The sequence below is a fragment of the Lepisosteus oculatus genome, chromosome 5, assembly GCF_040954835.1.
Source record: "Lepisosteus oculatus isolate fLepOcu1 chromosome 5, fLepOcu1.hap2, whole genome shotgun sequence".
Taxonomy (NCBI): domain Eukaryota; kingdom Metazoa; phylum Chordata; class Actinopteri; order Semionotiformes; family Lepisosteidae; genus Lepisosteus; species Lepisosteus oculatus.
Window position 1 is genome coordinate 46,579,194 of NC_090700.1, and position 22,500 is coordinate 46,601,693.

The 22,500-nt window shown below is 41.7% G+C and overlaps 1 protein-coding gene and 9 non-coding genes across 10 annotated transcripts in view; 1 reads left to right on the forward strand and 9 right to left on the reverse strand.

Moving 5' to 3' along the window:
• Positions 1–563: 563 nt before the first annotated feature.
• LOC138239300 (small nucleolar RNA U3) lies at positions 564–777 on the reverse strand. The gene has a single exon (XR_011189772.1). It is a non-coding gene; the product is annotated as a small nucleolar RNA U3 (small nucleolar RNA).
• Positions 778–1,697: 920 nt separating this feature from the next.
• On the reverse strand, positions 1,698–1,911 carry LOC138239301 (small nucleolar RNA U3). The gene has a single exon (XR_011189773.1). It is a non-coding gene; the product is annotated as a small nucleolar RNA U3 (small nucleolar RNA).
• A 920-nt stretch (positions 1,912–2,831) lies between these two features.
• Positions 2,832–3,045, reverse strand: LOC138239303 (small nucleolar RNA U3). The gene has a single exon (XR_011189775.1). It is a non-coding gene; the product is annotated as a small nucleolar RNA U3 (small nucleolar RNA).
• Positions 3,046–3,965: 920 nt separating this feature from the next.
• On the reverse strand, positions 3,966–4,179 carry LOC138239284 (small nucleolar RNA U3). The gene has a single exon (XR_011189757.1). It is a non-coding gene; the product is annotated as a small nucleolar RNA U3 (small nucleolar RNA).
• A 917-nt stretch (positions 4,180–5,096) lies between these two features.
• Positions 5,097–5,310, reverse strand: LOC138239291 (small nucleolar RNA U3). The gene has a single exon (XR_011189763.1). It is a non-coding gene; the product is annotated as a small nucleolar RNA U3 (small nucleolar RNA).
• A 920-nt stretch (positions 5,311–6,230) lies between these two features.
• On the reverse strand, positions 6,231–6,444 carry LOC138239276 (small nucleolar RNA U3). Its single transcript, XR_011189749.1, has one exon. It is a non-coding gene; the product is annotated as a small nucleolar RNA U3 (small nucleolar RNA).
• Positions 6,445–10,731: 4,287 nt separating this feature from the next.
• LOC138239270 (small nucleolar RNA U3) lies at positions 10,732–10,945 on the reverse strand. The gene has a single exon (XR_011189743.1). It is a non-coding gene; the product is annotated as a small nucleolar RNA U3 (small nucleolar RNA).
• Positions 10,946–12,642: 1,697 nt separating this feature from the next.
• On the reverse strand, positions 12,643–12,856 carry LOC138239271 (small nucleolar RNA U3). The gene has a single exon (XR_011189744.1). It is a non-coding gene; the product is annotated as a small nucleolar RNA U3 (small nucleolar RNA).
• A 1,022-nt stretch (positions 12,857–13,878) lies between these two features.
• LOC138239274 (small nucleolar RNA U3) lies at positions 13,879–14,092 on the reverse strand. Its single transcript, XR_011189747.1, has one exon. It is a non-coding gene; the product is annotated as a small nucleolar RNA U3 (small nucleolar RNA).
• Positions 14,093–14,959: 867 nt separating this feature from the next.
• The window catches only part of mtmr10 (myotubularin related protein 10), a 32,689-nt gene continuing 25,148 nt past the window's right edge, over positions 14,960–22,500 (forward strand). Inside the window, exons 1-2 of the mRNA XM_006628792.3 lie at positions 14,960–15,503; positions 16,058–16,118. Of these exons, the coding sequence (XP_006628855.3) occupies positions 15,447–15,503; positions 16,058–16,118 (118 nt within the window). The 5' untranslated portion in view covers positions 14,960–15,446. The remainder of the gene's footprint in view (positions 15,504–16,057; positions 16,119–22,500) is intronic.

Genomic DNA, 22,500 nt, shown 5'->3' on the forward strand with positions numbered 1-22,500 from the left:
GTTACTCCCACCAGAAAGCAGACACCGACTCCCCAACTCCCAAACCAACAGATTTAAGTTCTCATTCATACCTGTAGGCATATCGTTACTTAACACTTGACCTTCTACGCAAATATGGATGTCTATTGTTGTTGTTCCTGTCGTTTTTTTTCTTCTGTCCATCTGAACACCAACACTGCTGCTGTAAAGCAACTTGCCCCCCCCAAGGGATAATAAAGACTCTCTCTCTCTAACCTCTGCTGCAGCCGGCATCCCCTTGGCTCTCAAGATACGTTCTCACAACCCTCCTCAAAAAGAACCTTGTTTATAGCTAAAACATGCCAGTACTAAAATAAATGGAAACAATGAGAAATTATTCACATTAAACTTGAGGATCGATGAAAAAATACCACTTATCAGTTCATCCTTAAATAACCAGCTTTGATCAAACAAACGGGCAGCGTCATATTACCGTTGCCGTCTTCATTAAAGAAAAGAAGACCTCGGCGATTTGAAAAAAGACACCAGTATGACTTACTTGATACTTGTGAAAATTCTTCCTTTACACCAGTACAAGAGAGCCACCCACTCAGAATGTGTCTCTCTCTTCCTCAGCCAGCAAGCCAAAGGAACGATCATCAATGGTCGGCAACAGCTGCCCTGAAGCAACACTCCCGACCCGTTTCACGCTCAGGAGGAGACACTATGGATCCTCCTCGTGGTTGGCGAGACCAAAAGCTTTCGAAACGCATTTCTCAAGTCACAAACTATAGAAATGATCCCTGAAAGTATAGTCTTAGCTCTCCTCCCCTCGAGCAGCGCACCCCAGCAAACCTGAAAGAAATTCCAGTCATGTTGAGCAGTTTCAATGGCTTCATTTTTTCTTAAGACAGCTTAAGTATTTTAAGGTCGACGAGTCAATTTGTTCTATCGGTCCTTCCTTGAATCTGTACTAACTTTTACCCCCACCTGCTGCTTTGGCAACCTGAATCCGAGAGGCAAGAACAAGCTGGGCAGTCTTGTGAACATACTGTATGTCACAAGGTCATCGGTGCTGATCTTCCAGCCTTTTCCACCATCTTATCATACACGTGTTTTGAGGAAAGCAACATCTGACTGTGATGATCCTTCACCCCCCTTGTTTAATACTTTCCAGTTACTCCCACCAGAAAGCAGACACCGACTCCCCAACTCCCAAACCAACAGATTTAAGTTCTCATTCATACCTGTAGGCATATCGTTACTTAACACTTGACCTTCTACGCAAATATGGATGTCTATTGTTGTTGTTCCTGTCGTTTTTTTTCTTCTGTCCATCTGAACACCAACACTACTGCTGTAAAGCAACTTGCCCCCCCCAAGGGATAATAAAGACTCTCTCTCTCTAACCTCTGCTGCAGCCGGCACCCCCTTGGCTCTCAAGATACGTTCTCACAACCCTCCTCAAAAAGAACCTTGTTTATAGCTAAAACATGCCAGTACTAAAATAAATGGAAACAATGAGAAATTATTCACATTAAACTTGAGGATCGATGAAAAAATACCACTTATCAGTTCATCCTTAAATAACCAGCTTTGATCAAACAAACGGGCAGCGTCATATTACCGTTGCCGTCTTCATTAAAGAAAAGAAGACCTTGGCGATTTGAAAAAAGACACCAGTATGACTTACTTGATACTTGTGAAAATTCTTCCTTTACACCAATACAAGAGAGCCACCCACTCAGAATGTGTCTCCCTCTTCCTCAGCCAGCAAGAGAGAGGAACGATCATCAATGGTCAGCAACAGCTGCCCTGAAGCAACACTCCCGACACGTTTCACGCTCAGGAGGAGACACTATGGATCCTCCTCGTGGTTGGCGAGACCAAAAGCTTTCAAAACGCATTTCTCAAGTCACAAACTATAGAAATGATCCCTGAAAGTATAGTCTTAGCTCTCTACTCCTCGAGCAGCGCACCCCAGCAAACCTGAAAGCAATTCCAGTCATGGTGAGCAGTTTCAATGGGTTCATTTTTTCTTAAGACAGCTTAAGTATTTTAAGGTCGACGAGTCAATTTGTTCTATCGGTCCTTCCTTGAATCTGTACTAACTTTTACCCCCACCTGCTGCTTTGGCAACCTGAATCCGAGAGGCAAGAACAAGCTGGGCAGTCTTGTGAACATACTGTATGTCACAAGGTCATCGGTGCTGATCTTCCAGCCTTTTCCACCATCTTATCATACACGTGTTTTGAGAAAAGCAACATCTGACTGTTATGATCCTTCACCCCCCTTGTTTAATACTTTCCAGTTACTCCCATCAGAAAGCAGACACCGACTCCCCAACTCCCAAACCAACAGATTTAAGTTCTCATTCATACCTGTAGGCATATCGTTACTTAACACTTGACCTCCTACGCAAATATGGATGTCTATTGTTGTTCTTCCTGTCGTTTTTTTTCTTCTGTCCATCTGAACACCAACACTGCTGGCGTAAAGCAACTTGCCCCCCCCAAGGGATAATAAAGACTCTCTCTCTCTAACCTCTGCTGCAGCCGGCATCCCCTTGGCTCTCAAGATACGTTCTCACAACCCTCCTCAAAAAGAACCTTGTTTATAGCTAAAACATGCCAGTACTAAAATAAATGGAAACAATGAGAAATTATTCACATTAAACTTGAGGATTGATGAAAAAATACCACTTATCAGTTCATCCTTAAATAACCAGCTTTGATCAAACAAACGGGCAGCGTCATATTACCGTTGCCGTCTTCATTAAAGAAAAGAAGACCTTGGCGATTTGAAAAAAGACACCAGTATGACTTACTTGATACTTGTGAAAATTCTTCCTTTACACCAGTACAAGAGAGCCACCCACTCAGAATGTGTCTCTCTCTTCCTCAGCCAGCAAGAGAGAGGAACGATCATCAATGGTCGGCAACAGCTGCCCTGAAGCAACACTCCCGACCCGTTTCACGCTCAGGAGGAGACACTATAGATCCTCCTCATGGTTGGCGAGACCAAAAGCTTTCGAAACGCATTTCTCAAGTTACAAACTATAGAAATGATCCCTGAAAGTATAGTCTTAGCTCTCCACCCCTCGAGCAGCGCACCCCAGCAAACCTGAAAGCAATTCCAGTCATGGTGAGCAGTTTCAATGGGTTCATTTTTTCTTAAGACAGCTTAAGTATTTTAAGGTCGACGAGTCAATTTGTTCTATCGGTCCTTCCTTGAATCTGTACTAACTTTTACCCCCACCTGCTGCTTTGGCAACCTGAATCCGAGAGGCAAGAACAAGCTGGGCAGTCTTGTGAACATACTGTATGTCACAAGGTCATCGGTGCTGATCTTCCAGCCTTTTCCACCATCTTATCATACACGTGTTTTGAGGAAAGCAACATCTGACTGTGATGATCCTTCACCCCCCTTGTTTAATACTTTCCAGTTACTCCCATCAGAAAGCAGACACCGACTCCCCAACTCCCAAACCAACAGATTTAAGTTCTCATTCATACCTGTAGGCATATCGTTACTTAACACTTGACCTTCTACGCAAATATGGATGTCTATTGTTGTTCTTCCTGTCGTTTTTTTTCTTCTGTCCATCTGAACACCAACACTGCTGCTGTAAAGCAACTTGCCCCCCCCAAGGGATAATAAAGACTCTCTCTCTCTAACCTCTGCTGCAGCCGGCATCCCCTTGGCTCTCAAGATACGTTCTCACAACCCTCCTCAAAAAGAACCTTGTTTATAGCTAAAACATGCCAGTACTAAAATAAATGGAAACAATGAGAAATTATTCACATTAAACTTGAGGATCGATGAAGAAATAGCACTTATCAGTTCATCCTGAAATAACCAGCTATGATCAAGCAAACGGGCAGCGTCATATTACCGTTGCCGTCTTCATTAAAGAAAAGAAGACCTTGGCGATTTGAAAAAAGACACCAGTATGACTTACTTGATACTTGTGAAAATTCTTCCTTTACACCAGTACAAGAGAGCCACCCACTCAGAATGTGTCTCCCTCTTCCTCAGCCAGCAAGAGAGAGGAACGATCATCAATGGTCGGCAACAGCTGCCCTGAAGCAACACTCCTGACCCGTTTCACGCTCAGGAGGAGACACTATGGATCCTCCTCGTGGTTGGCGAGACCAAAAGCTTTCAAAACGCATTTCTCAAGTCACAAACTATAGAAATGATCCCTGAAAGTATAGTCTTAGCTCTCCACCCCTCGAGCAGCGCACCCCAGCAAACCTGAAAGCAATTCCAGTCATGGTGAGCAGTTTCAATGGGTTCATTTTTTCTTAAGACAGCTTAAGTATTTTAAGGTCGACGAGTCAATTTGTTCTATCGGTCCTTCCTTGAATCTGTACTAACTTTTACCCCCACCTGCTGCTTTGGCAACCTGAATCCGAGAGGCAAGAACAAGCTGGGCAGTCTTGTGAACATACTGTATGTCACAAGGTCATCGTGCTGATCTTCCAGCCTTTTCCACCATCTTATCATACACGTGTTTTGAGGAAAGCAACATCTGACTGTGATGATCCTTCACCCCCCTTGTTTAATACTTTCCAGTTACTCCCATCAGAAAGCAGACACCGACTCCCCAACTCCCAAACCAACAGATTTAAGTTCTCATTCATACCTGTAGGCATATCGTTACTTAACACTTGACCTTCTACGCAAATATGGATGTCTATTGTTGTTGTTCCTGTCGTTTTTTTTCTTCTGTCCATCTGAACACCAACACTGCTGCTGTAAAGCAACTTGCCCCCCCCAAGGGATAATAAAGACTCTCTCTCTAACCTCTGCTGCAGCCGGCATCCCCTTGGCTCTCAAGATACGTTCTCACAACCCTCCTCAAAAAGAACCTTGTTTATAGCTAAAACATGCCAGTACTAAAATAAATGGAAACAATGAGAAATTATTCACATTAAACTTGAGGATCGATGAAGAAATACCACTTATCAGTTCATCCTTAAATAACCAGCTTTGATCAAACAAACGGGCAGCGTCATATTACCGCTGCCGTCTTCATTAAAGAAAAGAAGACCTTGGCAATTTGAAAAAAGACACCAGTATGACTTACTTGATACTTGTGAAAATTCTTCCTTTACACCAGTACAAGAGAGCCACCCACTCAGAATGTGTCTCCCTCTTCCTCAGCCAGCAAGAGAGAGGAACGATCATCAATGGTCGGCAACAGCTGCCCTGAAGCAACACTCCCGACCCGTTTCACGCTCAGGAGGAGACACTATGGATCCTCCTCATGGTTGGCGAGACCAAAAGCTTTCGAAACGCATTTCTCAAGTCACAAACTATAGAAATGATCCCTGAAAGTATAGTCTTAGCTCGCCACCCCTCGAGCAGCGCACCCCAGCAAACCTGAAAGCAATTCCAGTCATGGTGAGCAGTTTCAATGGGTTCATTTTTTCTTAAGACAGCTTAAGTATTTTAAGGTCGACGAGTCAATTTGTTCTATCGGTCCTTCCTTGAATCTGTACTAACTTTTACCCCCACCTGCTGCTTTGTCAACCTGAATCCGAGAGGCAAGAACAAGCTGGGCAGTCTTGTGAACATACTGTATGTCACAAGGTCATCGGTGCTGATCTTCCAGCCTTTTCCACCATCTTATCATACACGTGTTTTGAGGAAAGCAACATCTGACTGTGATGATCCTTCACCCCCCTTGTTTAATACTTTCCAGTTACTCCCATCAGAAAGCAGACACCGACTCCCCAACTCCCAAACCAACAGATTTAAGTTCTCATTCATACCTGTAGGCATATCGTTACTTAACACTTGACCTTCTACGCAAATATGGATGTCTATTGTTGTTGTTCCTGTCGTTTTTTTTCTTCTGTCCATCTGAACACCAACACTGCTGCTGTAAAGCAACTTGCCCCCCACAAGGGATAATAAAGACTCTCTCTCTCTAACCTCTGCTGCAGCCGGCACCCCCTTGGCTCTCAAGATACGTTCTCACAACCCTCCTCAAAAAGAACCTTGTTTATAGCTAAAACATGCCAGTACTAAAATAAATGGAAACAATGAGAAATTATTCACATTAAACTTGAGGATCGATGAAAAAATACCACTTATCAGTTCATCCTTAAATAACCAGCTTTGATCAAACAAACGGGCAGCGTCATATTACCGTTGCCATCTTCATTAAAGAAAAGAAGACCTTGGCGATTTGAAAAAAGACACCAGTATGACTTACTTGATACTTGTGAAAAAACTTCCTTTACACTAGTACAAGAGAGCCACCCACTCAGAATGTGTCTCCCTCTTCCTCAGCCAGCAAGAGAGAGGAACGATCATCAATGGTCGGCAACAGCTGCCCTGAAGCAACACTCCCGACCCGCTTCGCGCTCAGAAGGAGACACTATAGATCCTCCTCGTGGTTGGCGAGACCAAAAGCTTTCGAAACGCATTTCTCAAGTCACAAACTATAGAAATGATCCCTGAAAGTATAGTCTTAGCTCTCCACCCCTCGAGCAGCGCACCCCAGCAAACCTGAAAGCAATTCCAGTCATGGTGAGCAGTTTCAATGGGTTCATTTTTTCTTAAGACAGCTTAAGTATTTTAAGGTCGACGAGTCAATTTGTTCTATCGGTCCTTCCTTGAATCTGTACTAACTTTTACCCCCACCTGCTGCTTTGGCAACCTGAATCCGAGAGGCAAGAACAAGCTGGGCAGTCTTGTGAACATACTGTATGTCACAAGGTCATCGGTGATATGGATACGCAAATATGGATGTCTATTGTTGTTGTTCCTGTCGTTTTTTTCTTCTGTACACCAACCCTACTGCTGAAAAGCACCTTGCCCCCCCCAAAGGATCTCTTAAGCATCTCTCAAGTCACAAACTATAGAAATGATCCCTGAAAGTATATTGTTAACTCTTATAAACAATTATAAATTATTTACAGTAAATTTAAGAATTGATAAAAAGGTAGCTCCGTGAAGTTGGCCTCCTTATAAAACACCACAAACGATGAAACACACCTAATTCGTTAGTGCTACGTTTGTGTCGGGTTGTGTCGTTGAAACGTTCTTCCCTGCTTCTTTCTTTCCCGAGATATAGCGTCATTTTTGGGGGGAGTGTGACGTTACTTAGCCCCCCTACAAAGTCGTAGTGGAACCAGAGCGGTTTCAATCGTTAGTGCTGCGTTTGTGCCGGTTTGTGTTGTTGAAAGTAGCATTTGTGCTGCTTTCGTTCCCGATATATTGCGCCTTGTTGTTCCGGTGATCACGTGACCAGGCACGGTGACTTTGACCTCCAGTGACCCCGTCTGTCGAGTTCAAGCGTCTGTTACCGGTCCGAGAGAACCAGTTCTGCAATTGTGTTCCTCTGTTTGCCGGGTGGGGGACGGCGATGGATTTTGCATTTGATATCGGTGTGTTCTGTGCGTTTGCGTGAGCAGGAAAATTGTATTTGTCACTAGCATCACATACCCTAATCAGATGAGTTGCGGTTATAAGCGGAAAAAAGCGGAGATTAATGATCAATTGCATGTTCTTACCAAGAGAATAAACCTTAAATAAACACGCGTGCCAAGGGACGTGTAAAAATTCGACCGGTCAGTCGAGCCACGTGTTCAAAAAGGCTTGAATCTGCAACTTTAAGAACAAGATCACTGTTGCACTTTTTATGCAACGTCCAATCGTTAACGTGAAAAAGAACAAGGTTGTTTGAGGTAGTCAATAACATATCCGAGAAGCAACACTGGAAAGTCCATCGTCTCACACCTGCGGACCGCGGCAATATTGGAAACATTTTTTTTTCACATAACAGAAGTGAACATCTTTCTGAATTCTTTAATAAACTGTCATTATCTGTGTGCTTGTATTTACAGGGGTCCTATGGGCAAACATGAAGCGATGACCTCACAGTCCTTTTATCTTTGGTGTAGAATACAGCGTGAGGGCACACCTGCCATCTGAAGACACAGGTATGGGTGTCTGTGTTAGATCCCCAGGTGAAGTCGAGTCTTCTGCAGTCTGCAATGTAATGACCCAGACATGTTTGCTTGTCCTGCTCCATTTAGTTGCCCACCCGCCCGTCGAATAGCACAAACGACGAGACTCACCGCAATCGTTAGTGCTGCGTCTGTGCCGGTTTATGTCGCTGTAGGTAGCGTTCGTGCTGCTTTCGTTTCCGAGATATAGCGCCTTGGTTTTTCGGGTAATCACGTGACTATCTACAAGAAAGTTTACAGGTACCAACAAACTCGGTACTTGAACTCCTGATTCTGATTAAATGATTCTGATTCTGATCTTTGTAGCCTTTACGCGAATGAGCAGTCTTACATTTACAAAGGAATTACTATGTTAGTTCATTGGGTTAGGTGTTTTTTTAAATTTATAACCATGTTCTCGAAAATGTATTGCTTGTGTACCCCTTTCATTGGTGAAGAGACACCAGTTTCCAAATTACCGCTGGTACAACACGAGAGCCCATTCACATTTTTAGGTATTAGTTTCAAGATCGATATAATTTAACAATAAAAAACAAAATTGAAATCACAAGCATAATAACATAATGATCATAGACTTTACATTTCTATTCATTTTTGAAGTACAAAGCAGAAGGTGTTTCCCCTACCTAAATTATACGATTAAAATTGTTCAAATACCATGTATTCATTACAGAAAGCAGCGGAGACAGTCATATTGCAAATAAAAAAATGTATTTATTTCTAAGAGTACGAGACATTGTGAATCAATAAAGACGTTTAAAAAAATTACCCGATGTAGTTATTTTGCAAATAAGTAAAGCATTTTAAAAATATATCCTCATTGACAGTAAACACACCGATCCACCTGGCGCTGCCAGCTTGAACAGCTCTCAGACCCGTGATTGGCTAAACCCCCGAACAGTCCGGGCCGCGATTGGGTGAAGAGTGAGAATCGACACTCTGATTGGGTAAAGTACCACATCGGCAGTTCCTAGAACATGTAGTAGATACAGAGGTGATGGATGATGTTCTTCTTGGTCCAAAAACTGTAGCCCTGGTTAAGCGTGTGTGCTGTATGAGCACGCTGGATATACAGTAACACATCCATTGGTTTCCAATTACTTATCAATCTAAGTCGCACTGAGACCAAAAGTGAATAGCAGACAAAGAATGTCATGGCATCCCCAGCGCGTTCACGACTCCGATAGCGTGTCACGATAGGAGTGTGTGCATCACGATCACATCGCGATACGCATTGCGACTGGCGCATCACTGTCATGGCGCCACTATCGCGACATTAAGTCCATATATCGCGATATAACATACCCCGACAAAACCCCCTGCCCCTATGTCGCAATACGAAGTCCACAAATCGCGACATGACAAATGCTCCCCCTCCACGTGCGTCCATGTCGTGACATGAGGCCCTCATATCGCGATATGACATACACCGACAAAATCCCCGCCCCCCCATGTCGCGACATGGAGTCCATATTTTTTTATAATCAAAATATACTTTCTTTCCATAACAACATGTCACAAAAGAAACATTCTCACAAATTTGGTAAACATTTTGATTAGATATGAACGTCACATGCAGTAAAGCGTTTCCAACAGTGGTGCTTGTCTATTATCAATCTGTGCAAGTGAAGGATGGGGCTGGAATGGCATAATTAAAGAGTCAAGTGATAGGTTTATTCCATGCTGATAAAAGAAGAAAGAAAACAACGTTTCGGCTGTGGAGTCATCTTCCGACTGTGTTTTCTTTCTTCTTTTTTTAGTATGTAAATAACTTACGGCTTGTTCCTTCGCAGCTACCTCCAATAATAAAAGAGTACCTCTAAAGGCCTGAAACTTGCTTCTGTTCCTATACAGCAGGGGTGGGGAAATCATTTGGTCTGGCCCTGCCAAGGCAACCGCAGGCGTAGAGCCTGGCGATAATTCGATAACGATAATTATCGCGATATACTTTTTCTCGATATAATTTTAATAAAAGTTTGATAAATGTTCATGCTTTACGCGTGCGTGTTGCAGACCGGGCAGCTAACACATTTGTTTAATGTTTGGCAAGTGATGTGTTCTTAAAATGAAGAGTTGTTTAATTCACTAATTTACTGTCTGGTTTCTTCAACTTTCACTCAGGAGAAAAAAATCTGCCTTTAAACTTGAAAAAATTAATGAATTTGACATTTATCGTGATAATTATCGATATCAACTGATATGAAATTTTTTATCGTGATAATGTTTTTGGCCATATCGCCCAGCCCTACGCAGGCGGGTCTTGAAATTCAATAAATCTAGGAGCTTTTTTCATAGCAACATAAATTTATATTAAGTGAATCATAATAATAACCTTAATTGTGAGGGACAAGCAAGGAACGTCCATTACGGGACAGACAGGACACATACGAGTACATGACGGGAACGACACGCATGCTTCTCGCCGTCTGCCTGTATTGCGGTGACTCAGAGCACAGTCAGTGCTAGGCAGGCTGGGAGTGTACACAGTGCGAAAGTGTTAACACACTGTGTTTTACGAACTGCGGGATGAAGTCAAGCAGTTCATAGAGGTGAAGGGAAACCTCACCAAAGAGAGGCAGTTCCAGCCATCACATTAGGGGTGAGCTAATTAAATGTTTGACCAAATATAGCAGGCTAATTTTTAAATTGATAATTTTGTATGGCCCGCCAATAACGTTATAAATAACCTAATGACCCTTAATAAAAAAAGGTTCCCTACCCCTACTATACAGAGTACACAGTCCCATCGAGCATTTAAGCCTGTCTTTTAACTAGTACAAGAGAGCCGCCCACTCAGAAAGTGTCTCCTTCCTCCTCAGCCCGTGAGAGAGAGGAACGGTCATCAATGGTCGGGAACAGCTGCCCTGAAGCAACACTCCCGACCCGCTTCGCGCTCAGAAGGAGACACTATAGATCCTCCTCGTGGTTGGCGAGACCAAACACTTTAGAAACGCATTTCTCAAGTCACAAACTATAGAAATGATCCCTGAAAGTATAGTCTTAACTATCTACTCCTCGAGCAGCGCACGCCAGTAAACCTGAAAGCAATTTCAGTCACGGTGTGCAATTTTAACGGGTTCATTTTGCAAGAACATTTTTTTTATCTGATAAGAGACGTAGAAAGGACATAAAATATCTGCACGATATTAGTTAGAAATACTTCAAAGACACAAATTAAAAGAAAAGCCCAACCTGGTTAAACAAATACCCACAATGCCTTGAGGTGCATAATTAAAGCGTCAGTCCTGTCGGCTTTCAGCGAGCTCGTCTTCCAGCCTCACTGCTCGATGAGCTGCTTCAAACTCACACCGGCCGAATCCAGGAATTACTCAGAAACAATGTTCTCGATGACTGAAAATATACATCGTATACACATAGCTCTTAGAGAAAAGATTTTTTCGCATAAATATCCTTAACTCAAACATTGCTGAAATTATGCAATGTGTCAACTTTATATTTTACATTTAAAAAAACTAATAAAATACAAAATAACAAGTAAAGGTTTATTCCATGCTGAAAAGAGAAGGAAACGACGTTTCGGCTGTGGAGCTTTCCTTCGGGACATGACCCTAAACACAGCCGAAACGTTGTTTCCTTTCTTCTCTTTTCAGTTTGGAATAAACTTGTATTGTTCCTTTGCAGCCTACGCATGCTGACGCAGCTACCTACTTGAGCTACAGTAAATAAAATACAATATATTTTTTTTAACGTAAAGTAAGATGTATGTCGCTGTTGGACATCGTGATCAGAGCTTAAGCTCTAAATTCTGAATGACTTTAATTCATTCCGCTTTGAACTCAAGACAGCCTTTCTACACGAGGGCGACAATGATAAAACAAATCCTTCTCGTCCCCAAGAGTAAAGCGGTCGGAAAAAAAAAAACTGTAGTATGTTGGAAGAACATTTCTGTCACAGCGTTACACCCTGTAGGAGCCATGTGAGGTTTTAATTTGGTTATATTCCTTTAAAAACAATCCTATAAATGTTGGTTCTACTATTTGAAAACCACGTTGTTTTGTCTACGTACATATATGCCTTAAGACTGCGAACCGCCGACGTTAATTTTTTCTACCAAAGTGTACTTTATTTCCAAAAACAACATCTCACAATAGAACATTCTCACAAAATTAGTAAACATTCATTAATGTAAATTCGAGAAGTTTTAGTTTTCCGAAAACACGAAATTAGAGCGCAACGGTTCTGGCGTGCTCGTGTAGGTGGGTGTTTAGTTCACTTGAGCTTTGAGGAACAGTTTGGGTATTATGGAAAACGTCTCCTATTATTTGTTAGTTTGACGCAAACAAAGCGAATGAGAATAAAACCCGTTCAATGTTTAAACCTGGCGAAGTTGATGTGGAGTTTTACATGGGCACAGACAGCCATAAGCTCGCCCTTACGGCGGTATTCGGGTACTACAGACCCCATTACAACACGCGCTGCTGCAGCCGCCCCTCGTCAAAAAACACCTTACTGGAGTAGGTTAGCTAATTAAACCTATATTATAACCGTAAAGAACATTGATTATTTTAATTCCATAGGAAAACTGTGAAGTGGTGAGCAAATACTTTCAAACGTTTATCATAAATTAACCAGTTTTGATTTGACCGCTACCTTAAGTAGGTGCTTGAGGCGCACATCAGAATTTCAATGGTCATTGAATATTACGCTTTTCTAACTTTAAACCAGTAGAAGAAAGCCGCCCACTCAGAAAGTGTCTCCTTCCTCCTCAGCCCGTGAGAGAGAGGAACGGTCATCAATGGTCGGGAACAGCTGCCCTGAAGCAACACTCCCGACCCGCTTCGCGCTCAGAAGGAGACACTATAGATCCTCCTCGTGGTTGGCGAGACCAAACACTTTAGAAACGCATTTCTCAAGTCACAAACTATAGAAATGATCCCTGAAAGTATAGTCTTAACTCTCTACTTCTCGAGCAGCGCACCCCACTAAACCTGAAAGCAATTTCAGTCACGGTGTGCAATTTTAACGGGTTCATTTCGCAAGAACATTTTTTTTATCTGATAAGAGACGTAGAAAGGACATAAAATATCTGCACGATATTAGTTAGAAATACTTCAAAGACACAAATTAAAAGAAAAGCCCAACCTGGTTAAACAAATACCCACAATGCCTTGAGGTGCATAATTAAAGCGTCAGTCCTGTCGGCTTTCAGCGAGCTCGTCTTCCAGCCTCACTGCTCGATGAGCTGCTTCAAACTCACACCGGCCGAATCCAGGAATTACTCAGAAACAATGTTCTCGATGACTGAAAATATACATCGTATACACATAGCTCTTAGAGAAAAGAGCTTTTCGCTGAAATATCCTTAACTCAAACATTGCTGAAATGATGCAATACATGGACATTATTTTTTTACATTTAAAAAATCAAATTACAATCTGTTTTTAGCGTAATTTATGTAAGATGCATGTCGCTGTTGGACATCGAGATCAGAGCTAAGTTCTTAGTTCTGAATGACTTTCAATAATTCCGCTTTGAACTCAAGACCGCCTTTCTACACGAGGGCGACAATTATCCTTCGCGACAAAAATCCTTCGCGTCCCCAAGAGTAAAGCGATTGGAGAAAATACACTGTAATGTGTTGGAAGACGGGACCTACGAGAACTCGGCAAAAGAAGAACATTTCTGTCGCACAGAAACTCCCCGTTACACCCCATTACAACACGCGCTATTAATTCAGTGCTTCTTCACCTCCGTTGTAGCCCTTCGGGTTTCAAAGCTAAACCATTGTAAAACGTAACCGTACAAGTATTGAACAGAGGAAGTACTAAAGATATATTTTCATACGTTTACTATACAACAACCCGCTATAGAATTACATGGCAAGTCTCTCTAGCCCCACAGCAAATTGCGTTTTCATCTTAAAATACTACGGATTATTTACTGTATCTGTTTGATAACCAGAAGAATAGAGCCGCCCACTCAGAAAGTGTCTCCTTCCTCCTCAGCCCGTGAGAGAGAGGAACGGTCATCAATGGTCGGGAACAGCTGCCCTGAAGCAACACTCCCGACCCGCTTCGCGCTCAGAAGGAGACACTATAGATCCTCCTCGTGGTTGGCGAGACCAAACACTTTAGAAACGCATTTCTCAAGTCACAAACTATAGAAATGATCTCTGAAAGTATAGTCTTAACTCTCTACTTCTCGAGCAGCGCACCCCACTAATTCCGCAATTACTGCCTGTCATGGTTTTGAATTTTAAAAATCAATATTGTCATCACCAAAGTCTCCAAATCAATATTTATGAATTGGTGCGTTGAGCAAATTAACAATTATATTCGTGATACATTGTAACTGAAGTGTCTCAGAGGGTGAAATTAGTCTTTTGTATTTATAGCTTTTACAATACCCAGAACACATCGCTTCCAAATTTTGCATACTAATTACTATGAAACGTCATCTCTAGTTTCGACATGTGAAGTATCTCACATACCAAGAAGTAGATCACATTCTTACTTACAGTGTGAATTAGTACATATATATTTATCTACATACAACGTCGAAAGGTTTGTCTTCATTCAAATGCAACCTTTATAAATGAACGTCCAAAGTCTGATCTAAAATTCTAACTGCATTACTACAAACTCTCCAGTTGGGCGCGCCATGCTCCCACTTGGATTACATAACCAGGGCGATTTCGCCCCATTTGTGCATTTTTAAATAAATACATGCAGATTATTTTCGAAACGGTTATACGTGGATGAAAAGTACTCCATCCATCTGACCGTTATCGTTTCTGATTTAAACTGAAATATTTGACAGCAAAAGGAAAACAATTTCTATTAAAACAGGAGATCAAGAGTTATAATCTAGTTATACTGTGAGCAATAGAATATCTTTATAAGTCTGTATAGAACGATAATATATAGAAATATATTATGTTACAGTGGGTTTGTAAATAATGCACTTTGAAATCCGAATCGCAAGGATATGCACACGGCTGGGTGAAGATCTTATTCCGTGTGGGTGGGACAGTTTGTCCGCGCTGCGATGCCGTAGCTCAGCTGAGCGACGCTTTCCAGCCAGACCAACATGGCCGCTGTGTCTCGCGGCGCAGAAAGTGCATGAGCAGGGTTTGAGCTCGTCACTCGGTAGCGTCACGATGTGGCAGGGGAGGAAGGGACCGGCGTTATCGCCCATTTTCATCTCGCCTTTTAAATTTAAGGCTCCGAGCCTTCCGGATAGGCATTAGGGTTGGTTGTAAAATACGAACCCGGCGGCTCTTGTGACACTTGCTCTGGCCTGGACCAGGTCTGTAAAGTTAAGCAAAGACAGGAGCCGAAGACCCCTCCTACTGTTCCGCCTGTTCAACTTTCTGTTCTGCTCTGATGAGGGCTTGACGAGAATCGCTCACTAATGATCTCAAGAAGAAGAGCTTCGTGTTTCATTCATTGACAAGTCGGCGATTTACCAATATTTTCTGAGACCACAGCGCTATAAGGAGACTTTTTCCCGTGTTTGTGTTTGAATAACCTGTCTTGAGAGATGTTTTCTGTAAAACCTCTGAAACCTACGTTCAAGTCGTACCTGCCTCCTGTGCAGGTAGGCATTTCGCGCTAAGTTATTGACTTTGCTACGAGCTGTCAGTGTTTGTCAAACAACTTGAGCTCTGGTGTGTCTATACAGTAGCTACACACTTAACACCTTTTGCTATTTTTATTTAATGTTAGGAAATAATCGCTTTTGAAAAACGGGTTATGTACATCGACGATTTCACAACAATGTTATGAATTCCAGATGCTGGAGAACGACGTTTAGAACACTTTCCGCGTTTAAACTAGTGTATGAGGATTTGCATCTTAATTCCGTTGTATGCACGAATCCTTCTGGAAGCATAGATAATTGGTCATTAAATAAGAAAGACAAAAAACAGTTTATGGCTGAGTGTCAAAAATAGTACCAAATTGTCTTATTTTACATGCTGTTTTTGAAACCAAACGTTCTTGCTTAATATTTTTTTTGAACTTTATGAGATGGTAATACATAATCAACGCACTGCTCTGTCAGGGATTCCGGCACTGGGCTATACGGTTAGTAAGTGTCTGGGGCTTGCCTGGTACGTTTTTGATCTTTAAATGCCTCTTTGCACTTAACAGACAGAAGTCAAGAGGAGCCCCCAGCCCCCAATAAGGAAGCTAGAAGCGAAATTGCTACCAGGTAAGTCAGACCTCCTTCCCCTTTCACGATTTAACACACCGCACGTCCCCTGCGCACGATAAGTGAAAATGAGCCAGTTCGGGAGTCGTGTGAGTTTTGGTGTGTTTTTTTTAACGCCAGAATTCTCTTCTTAGCAGTTCAGTAAACCTTTCTGTTAATAATTTACAATAACCCGCCTCCCCTGCTGAAGTCTTTGAATAACTGACCGTGGCAGAGACTTGCTAATGACACCACGTCCTGGCTTGTTTACACTATATACAGCTGCTTTTGCTGAACGTCCCCTCTGTCCTCCAAGCGGTTTAAAGTCCTGTTGCCCTCCAGGGTTGGTGTGCCTGTATCCCTTGAGCGAGCTTGAGTTGAACTGCAGAACAGGTGAACCCTCCTGTTCTGCTGGTGGAAATCTGTACCATACACTTCCTGCGCAGTGAGCTGTCGGAGAGTGCTGTCACTTCTCTCTGGGTCAGGCTTGTGTTCTGCAAGAACTCTGTGGTCTCTTCCTGGGACGCTCTCCCACCAGCAAGACAAAACTAGGCCAAAACTGTCCTGTACCTCTAAACATCTCTGGTGAATTCAAATATGAGGAACGGCAGGTCATTTGGTCAGCTCTTGAGTGTTTTTCTGTGCCGGTGCTTGTTTTGTGTGGAGGAGGGGAGGGTTGTATTTTTGGAGCAGGGACAAAGCCAGTGTTTAACCAGCCTTTCCCACAGAAAACGTATCCGTGCATTTGAGCCTTGACAAGATGGGCATTCCTCTCTACAGGGCTCCAGAGTGCCTCTCAGTCACCATGGTTATCTGTCTGCTGGCCCCCTTTTCATTGACATGTCTAACTCTCTATAATGGGCCTCAACAATACTGTTTTGCCAGTGAGGAATGCTTTTTTTGTGAAGGAAGCAAAAGTAAGGAGAAGAATTGTCTCGAGAGAAGTATGCTATCATATAAGGAGAATCAGAGTGAAGCTTTCTGTTGATTGCCTAGAACTCTTGTCTTGTGCATTATTAATGTGTAGTTTAATTTAAATAGTAGCAGGCGCAGGCCTTATTTCTTTGTGCGTGTCTTTATCTGGTTATAAGAGCTGAACAGCACGGTTTGCGATATGAACTGTCCAGGTTTGTGTTTCTCAACCCATGTTGGTTGCACAGAGTCTAGATGGTAGCTGCAGCTAATTAGGTTAATACTGTGCCCCAAGGTGTTTGCAAAAACTGAGGTTTTTTTTCCTCTCGTGTGTTTAGTTCCTGCTGTTTCCTTTTGTAAAGTATATTCAGCTACCTCCCAGAGTGTCATGAGCATTCTCCAAAAACTAAAACAGTGCATTTTGTCGACAGTTATGCACTGTGGTATGAATACAAATCTTCTGCATAGCTGCTTGCACAAGGCTGAACTATGACACACAGACAAATGTGCACATTTTGCACATGCTGTTTGGTGGCCATCTTCGTAATTCCTGTGTCAGTGTTGCTTGGTTTATATGCCGGAGCTCTCTGTGTGTTCTTTGCAAGCCCTGTATTATTTCTACAGTCAGTTTCTGCCCTACGTTTCATGTGTACCGGCCTGAGTTATGTCAGCGCAGCAGTATGCAGTCGTCGATGCTGATGATTCAGAGGTCGCTGGGGATCATCATTTTTGAGGGCTTCCTGATTAATATAGGAAGAAGTTCAGATAAATCTTTGTTTATGAGCTGTGAGGATGGAGGGACAAGGAAGTTTCCTTCTAAATATTCCTGGATTGATTTTTCAGTAAAGTGTGGAGACAGTTGAAGTCCACAGTGAAGATAAGAAGAAGAGCACAGTTATATTATGCAGAAGATAGGCACATTGCAAGTGTATCAACAGCTTTATGGTGATGCTGAACAGATAAGATGTGAAGACAATGTAATTGAAGAGCCAGGCAAGAGCTGTGGTTGATGTTGGTAAAACTGCCAGAACCGCACAGCTGTGACTACACTGTAGAAGTGTGGGGTTGCACTTTTTTCAAACTGGGAGCATTTGGGTAGCTCGGCAGGGACAAGTCAGTTTCCTTTAGGCATCAAATAATGATGCCTTGTTTTTTTTTATCTCTTTTTGCCTGACAATGAAATGTGGAGGAGGTGTTTTTTTCTGTTCTCTTAACTGCTTTCTAGACAGAGCCGTATTTTGTTGAGATATAATTAGATTTTGTTTTTGGCACATTTCTTTCCAGAAATGAAGCAATTAGGCTAATTGCTCTGGTGGACATGGAAAATATGAATCAGAATCTATTATTTAATTAAAAGCTAGAGTACCTGTGAGTCAAGTACCTCAGAAATTTCACCAAAAAAGCCCCAAAAGTCTGGTTTAAATACTGGATGTCTTGTTTCTTTATGACAACAAGATTCCTTTATCACTAAGTATGTGTCCTTCTCTTGTATACAGATACACATTAGGTCATTATTTTAAAATTATTTTAAAGAGTAATGTGGTTAAATAGTTACTGTAATACTAAGCTCATACATCTCCTATAATGTCAGTAGTGTCAAGTAGTGTGTGTGAGAAGAGTGGTTAGGTTAGGGGCTCAAGTCGCAGGCAGGGTGCTGTTGTAGCCTTGAACAAGGATCTACTCCTGTAGAACGTCTAGTGGTACAAATGGTTATACGTGTGGCTTGCTTTGGATAATACATTGATGATAATATTGGGATTGCAGCTGGAATGCTCCTGCCTAAAACTTTAATGTGATTTTTTCCTTTAAAACAGAATACTCTCCTTTCTATGTCCTGTTTAGGATAATGAATGCTAGTCATTCATTAACTTGATTGTGTACATTCTTAGAAATGTTAAATTATTATGTCTGTAATACCCTTACACCTGCAACTTGGCCTGTAGTTTGATTTTGTCCAGTATAGTGTTTGAATTTTGAGGTTGCAGACCTTGGGTATTTGCTGTCAGTGCACAATGTCTGCTCCTCTCTGTCAAGGTTTTCTGGAAAGTCAATTACCTGATGCTAGTGAGTGGCCAGACTGATTAAGGTACTGTTTGGTTAATCTTTACAATAGCTCAATCCTGTCTGAGGAACGTACACTTGTTTACCCTCGTTAACTTCAGTGTGCATTTGCTCTTGAAAATGCTGAGAGGGTTATGCTTGAGAATGCAATCGTGTTCAAATAACTTGCTTGTCCTGTTTATGAAAAGGTGTGTTGCGTGCCTTTGTGTTTCTCCTTCCTGGTTAATCACCAGCACAACACTTTTATATTCCCTGTGAATAGTTACCCTTAGTATTTAACAGATATATTTTAGAATTGTTTTCTGATTATGAAGAGCTACAGATTGTAGCAAGGAGTCAAGCATGTATTCCTGTAACAGAGTACCACAACACTGTTGTATTGTTTTTGGTGTTCTGCTGTTTTTGGCTACGTCTTTGGCTTTTCTGGACCCAGTGGGGATTTTATTTGACTATATAAAAGATTCAAAGGGAAGGTAAGACTTTGTTTGCCCTAGCACTAAGAACATCAGTATGTGCATCAGTTTTGTTTTGCCATACAGTACTGTAGATCATCCAAACTGAGGTAATGACAAAGACCAGTAAATGAGCACAGTAGCAAGATGCCCACAAAACAGCAGCATCCAAACAGAAAATTTGTTATGCACTCATGTTCTCATTTATTATCACTTTATCCAGAGAGAAGGGAGAGGGATTTCTGTCCATGGAAAGGCTTTCTCAGAATGCTGAAGATGGGGATAAACAACTGCTACTCCAAAATGGGATCACTTAATTCCTTGAAATAAAAAAAGCTACATATTAATTACAGCAGGGACGGAAGGGATTCTTTTTTTCTTTTTCTGTAGAGAATGCTGTCGCATTCAGCTCCTTTATAAAAGCTTGTCACAGAATAAACCACTTGTTGAAAAGCAGGAAATCATCACTATAATTACATCCTGACATCAAATGTGTCAGAAACAGAGTCACTGTAACAGTAAACAGATAATTATTTTGATGCAGTGATATACTGTACTAAGTAAAGCTGTTAGGAAAACAAAATAGTTGTGACTTGTGACAATTGAAGTCATGTGGCTGCTATTTGCTGCCATTTAAATGTGAAATTTAACTCTAATACTTGTATCTTTTTTTCTCCCTTCAGATGTTTTAAGTGAATTCCAGGTTTTCAATTACTGACATACGATCTATATAGGAGGTATCTAGTCACCTTATACTAATCCAACTTTTAGTTTACCAGGGTAGTAGCAAAGAGTCTCATTAGTAATGATTGCTAAAATATGCCACATGGAAAAAAAACTCATTTTTCAGCTAAGTAATGCTTATATCTGCACATGATTGTACAATGTTCTTGCAAGATGCAGACTTAAAACTTTGAGCAAAGTTGGTTTCATTTGCCACAATAACCGTAATCTAAAAAGTGTAAAAATAGTACATTATTGCAAATGTTTTCCAAAAATGTAAGCCTTGCGACTAAAGAGATTAAAGGCTTAGAGAGTGCAGAACAGTCTGCAATTGATATATTTGGTGTCAGGGAATATCAGTCCTGCGTTGGGCATTCGCTGATTTTAAAGGTTGAAATGCTTAACGAGGTATATTTCATCATCAAACGTTTTATTTTTGCTAAGCAGGTTCTGCCTCCTTTGCTTGCGGTGTTGTATGTCCGACTGCACAAAATCACTGTGAAAGGTCTTGCTGCCGAAAGGGAAACCCATTTATTATGAGCTCAGTAACATCTGCCTGAGTGTTCTGATACGTGAGGAGAGAGGGAAACCGATTATACAAAGGACATTGCACTGCCATTTGTGACCATTACAAATACAGGGTCCTAGCTTAGCTCAGGCAGCCCTGTGTTCGGCAGCAGGTTTCTCTTCTGGCCAAAACTACAGATTTTATTATTTTTGTGGTCAGGGTGGTTAAAAGCAGGAGGGTGTTTACACTTTAAATTCTGAGGGGGTGTTTGTCAGGTTGTTGTTTTTTTTTGGTCTCTAATTTTTTTTAGTTTCCTAAATTATCTGGAATGTCGGACTTTTCTACAGTTATAAATAAATGAAAGGTGAACCAAAAAAAATAGGAAAATGTACGGAAAATACAGCCACTCCTTTGCCTGTGGCGAGCTGAAGAGATATATTTTGCTGAAAGATATAATGCGTCTCACATGCGATACACATTGCAGCTGTCCTTCAAAGACAAACCAGGAAAACCACTAGCAGGTTGTATTACTTGAAATTCTTTAAAAAAAAGATTTTTGTGCTTCTGTTTTACTTTCTTAAATGCCAATAAAACAGCTCTTTCACCCAAACTGTGTAATAACATTCCTTCACAGCCAGAGATGGTATCAGTAAAATGATCGTGTTTGGGTTTGGAGGGGTTCTGCGTTAACTCTGGTTTTTAAGAACACGAGAACTCTCACAAACAAGAGGAGGCCATTTGACCCATTGACCTCTTTTGGTAGTTAGTGGCTTTTTAATCCAAGGATCTTATCCAGCTGTTCCTGGGAGGCTATGGGCTTCAGCAACGTGGCTGAGTAGCTCGTTCGCGAGTCCCACACCCCTTTTGCGTGAAGAAGTGTTTTTGATGCAGAATGCGAGTGAATGTCACATTGTTTCAAATTCCTGCTCTCCCCCCCCCCCCCCCGTCTTTTTTTGAGCATGAATGTATCCCTTTCAGCTCTCCCTGCAGTCCGGCTATTGTCCATTCAAACCCGCTGTCCAGAAATGGCACCACACCAAACAGAAAGTGGCCTTTGTGTTGTTCTGAGTCAGCAACACAGGACTGATCAGCTGTTTTTCTGTTTGTAAGAGGGGAGAGACTCACATCTGCACAGATGCGAGTAACTCACAGCTGATTGAGTTGGTAATTTCAAAATGATCCTCACATGCTATTGCTTCTGTATAAAAGCATTTTTTCTTGCAATTAATTTTGAGCTTTTCTTTTGCCCTGAGAAGGACTCTAAAGCAGAGCTGAGAACTTAGGTTAGCCTTTGCTCACCATTCCATTAACATGAACAGTTAAACCCACTTATTATTTCTTTATGGAAACATGCTAGATCCAGTTTAAGGTATATATTCTAGATATAGTTTAAAGTTTCCTCAATGCTTGATTCACAGCTGCAGTCATAAACAACTCTGCATTGCAAGCAGGGTGTAGTAGGTGACGAGTATTTGAAATTGTTTTTGAAAGTGTTAGTCATGGGGAATACTACCTGGCTCGTAGTTATCAGCAAACTCCATAGAGTTTGATACCTGAATTAGGGCTTCTTTTCCAGAGAGTGGTGTAATTGTGCTCCTTTGCCATGACTGTACCAGGATATGAATGTGACAGCAGGTAGGAATCAGAAGAATATTATCAATATTTTGGCCAAAGACGTGCTACTTGCTACTTGCTGTCAAATAACCTCCGACAAATCAGTTCTTTTGGGAAGATATAGTACTACCAG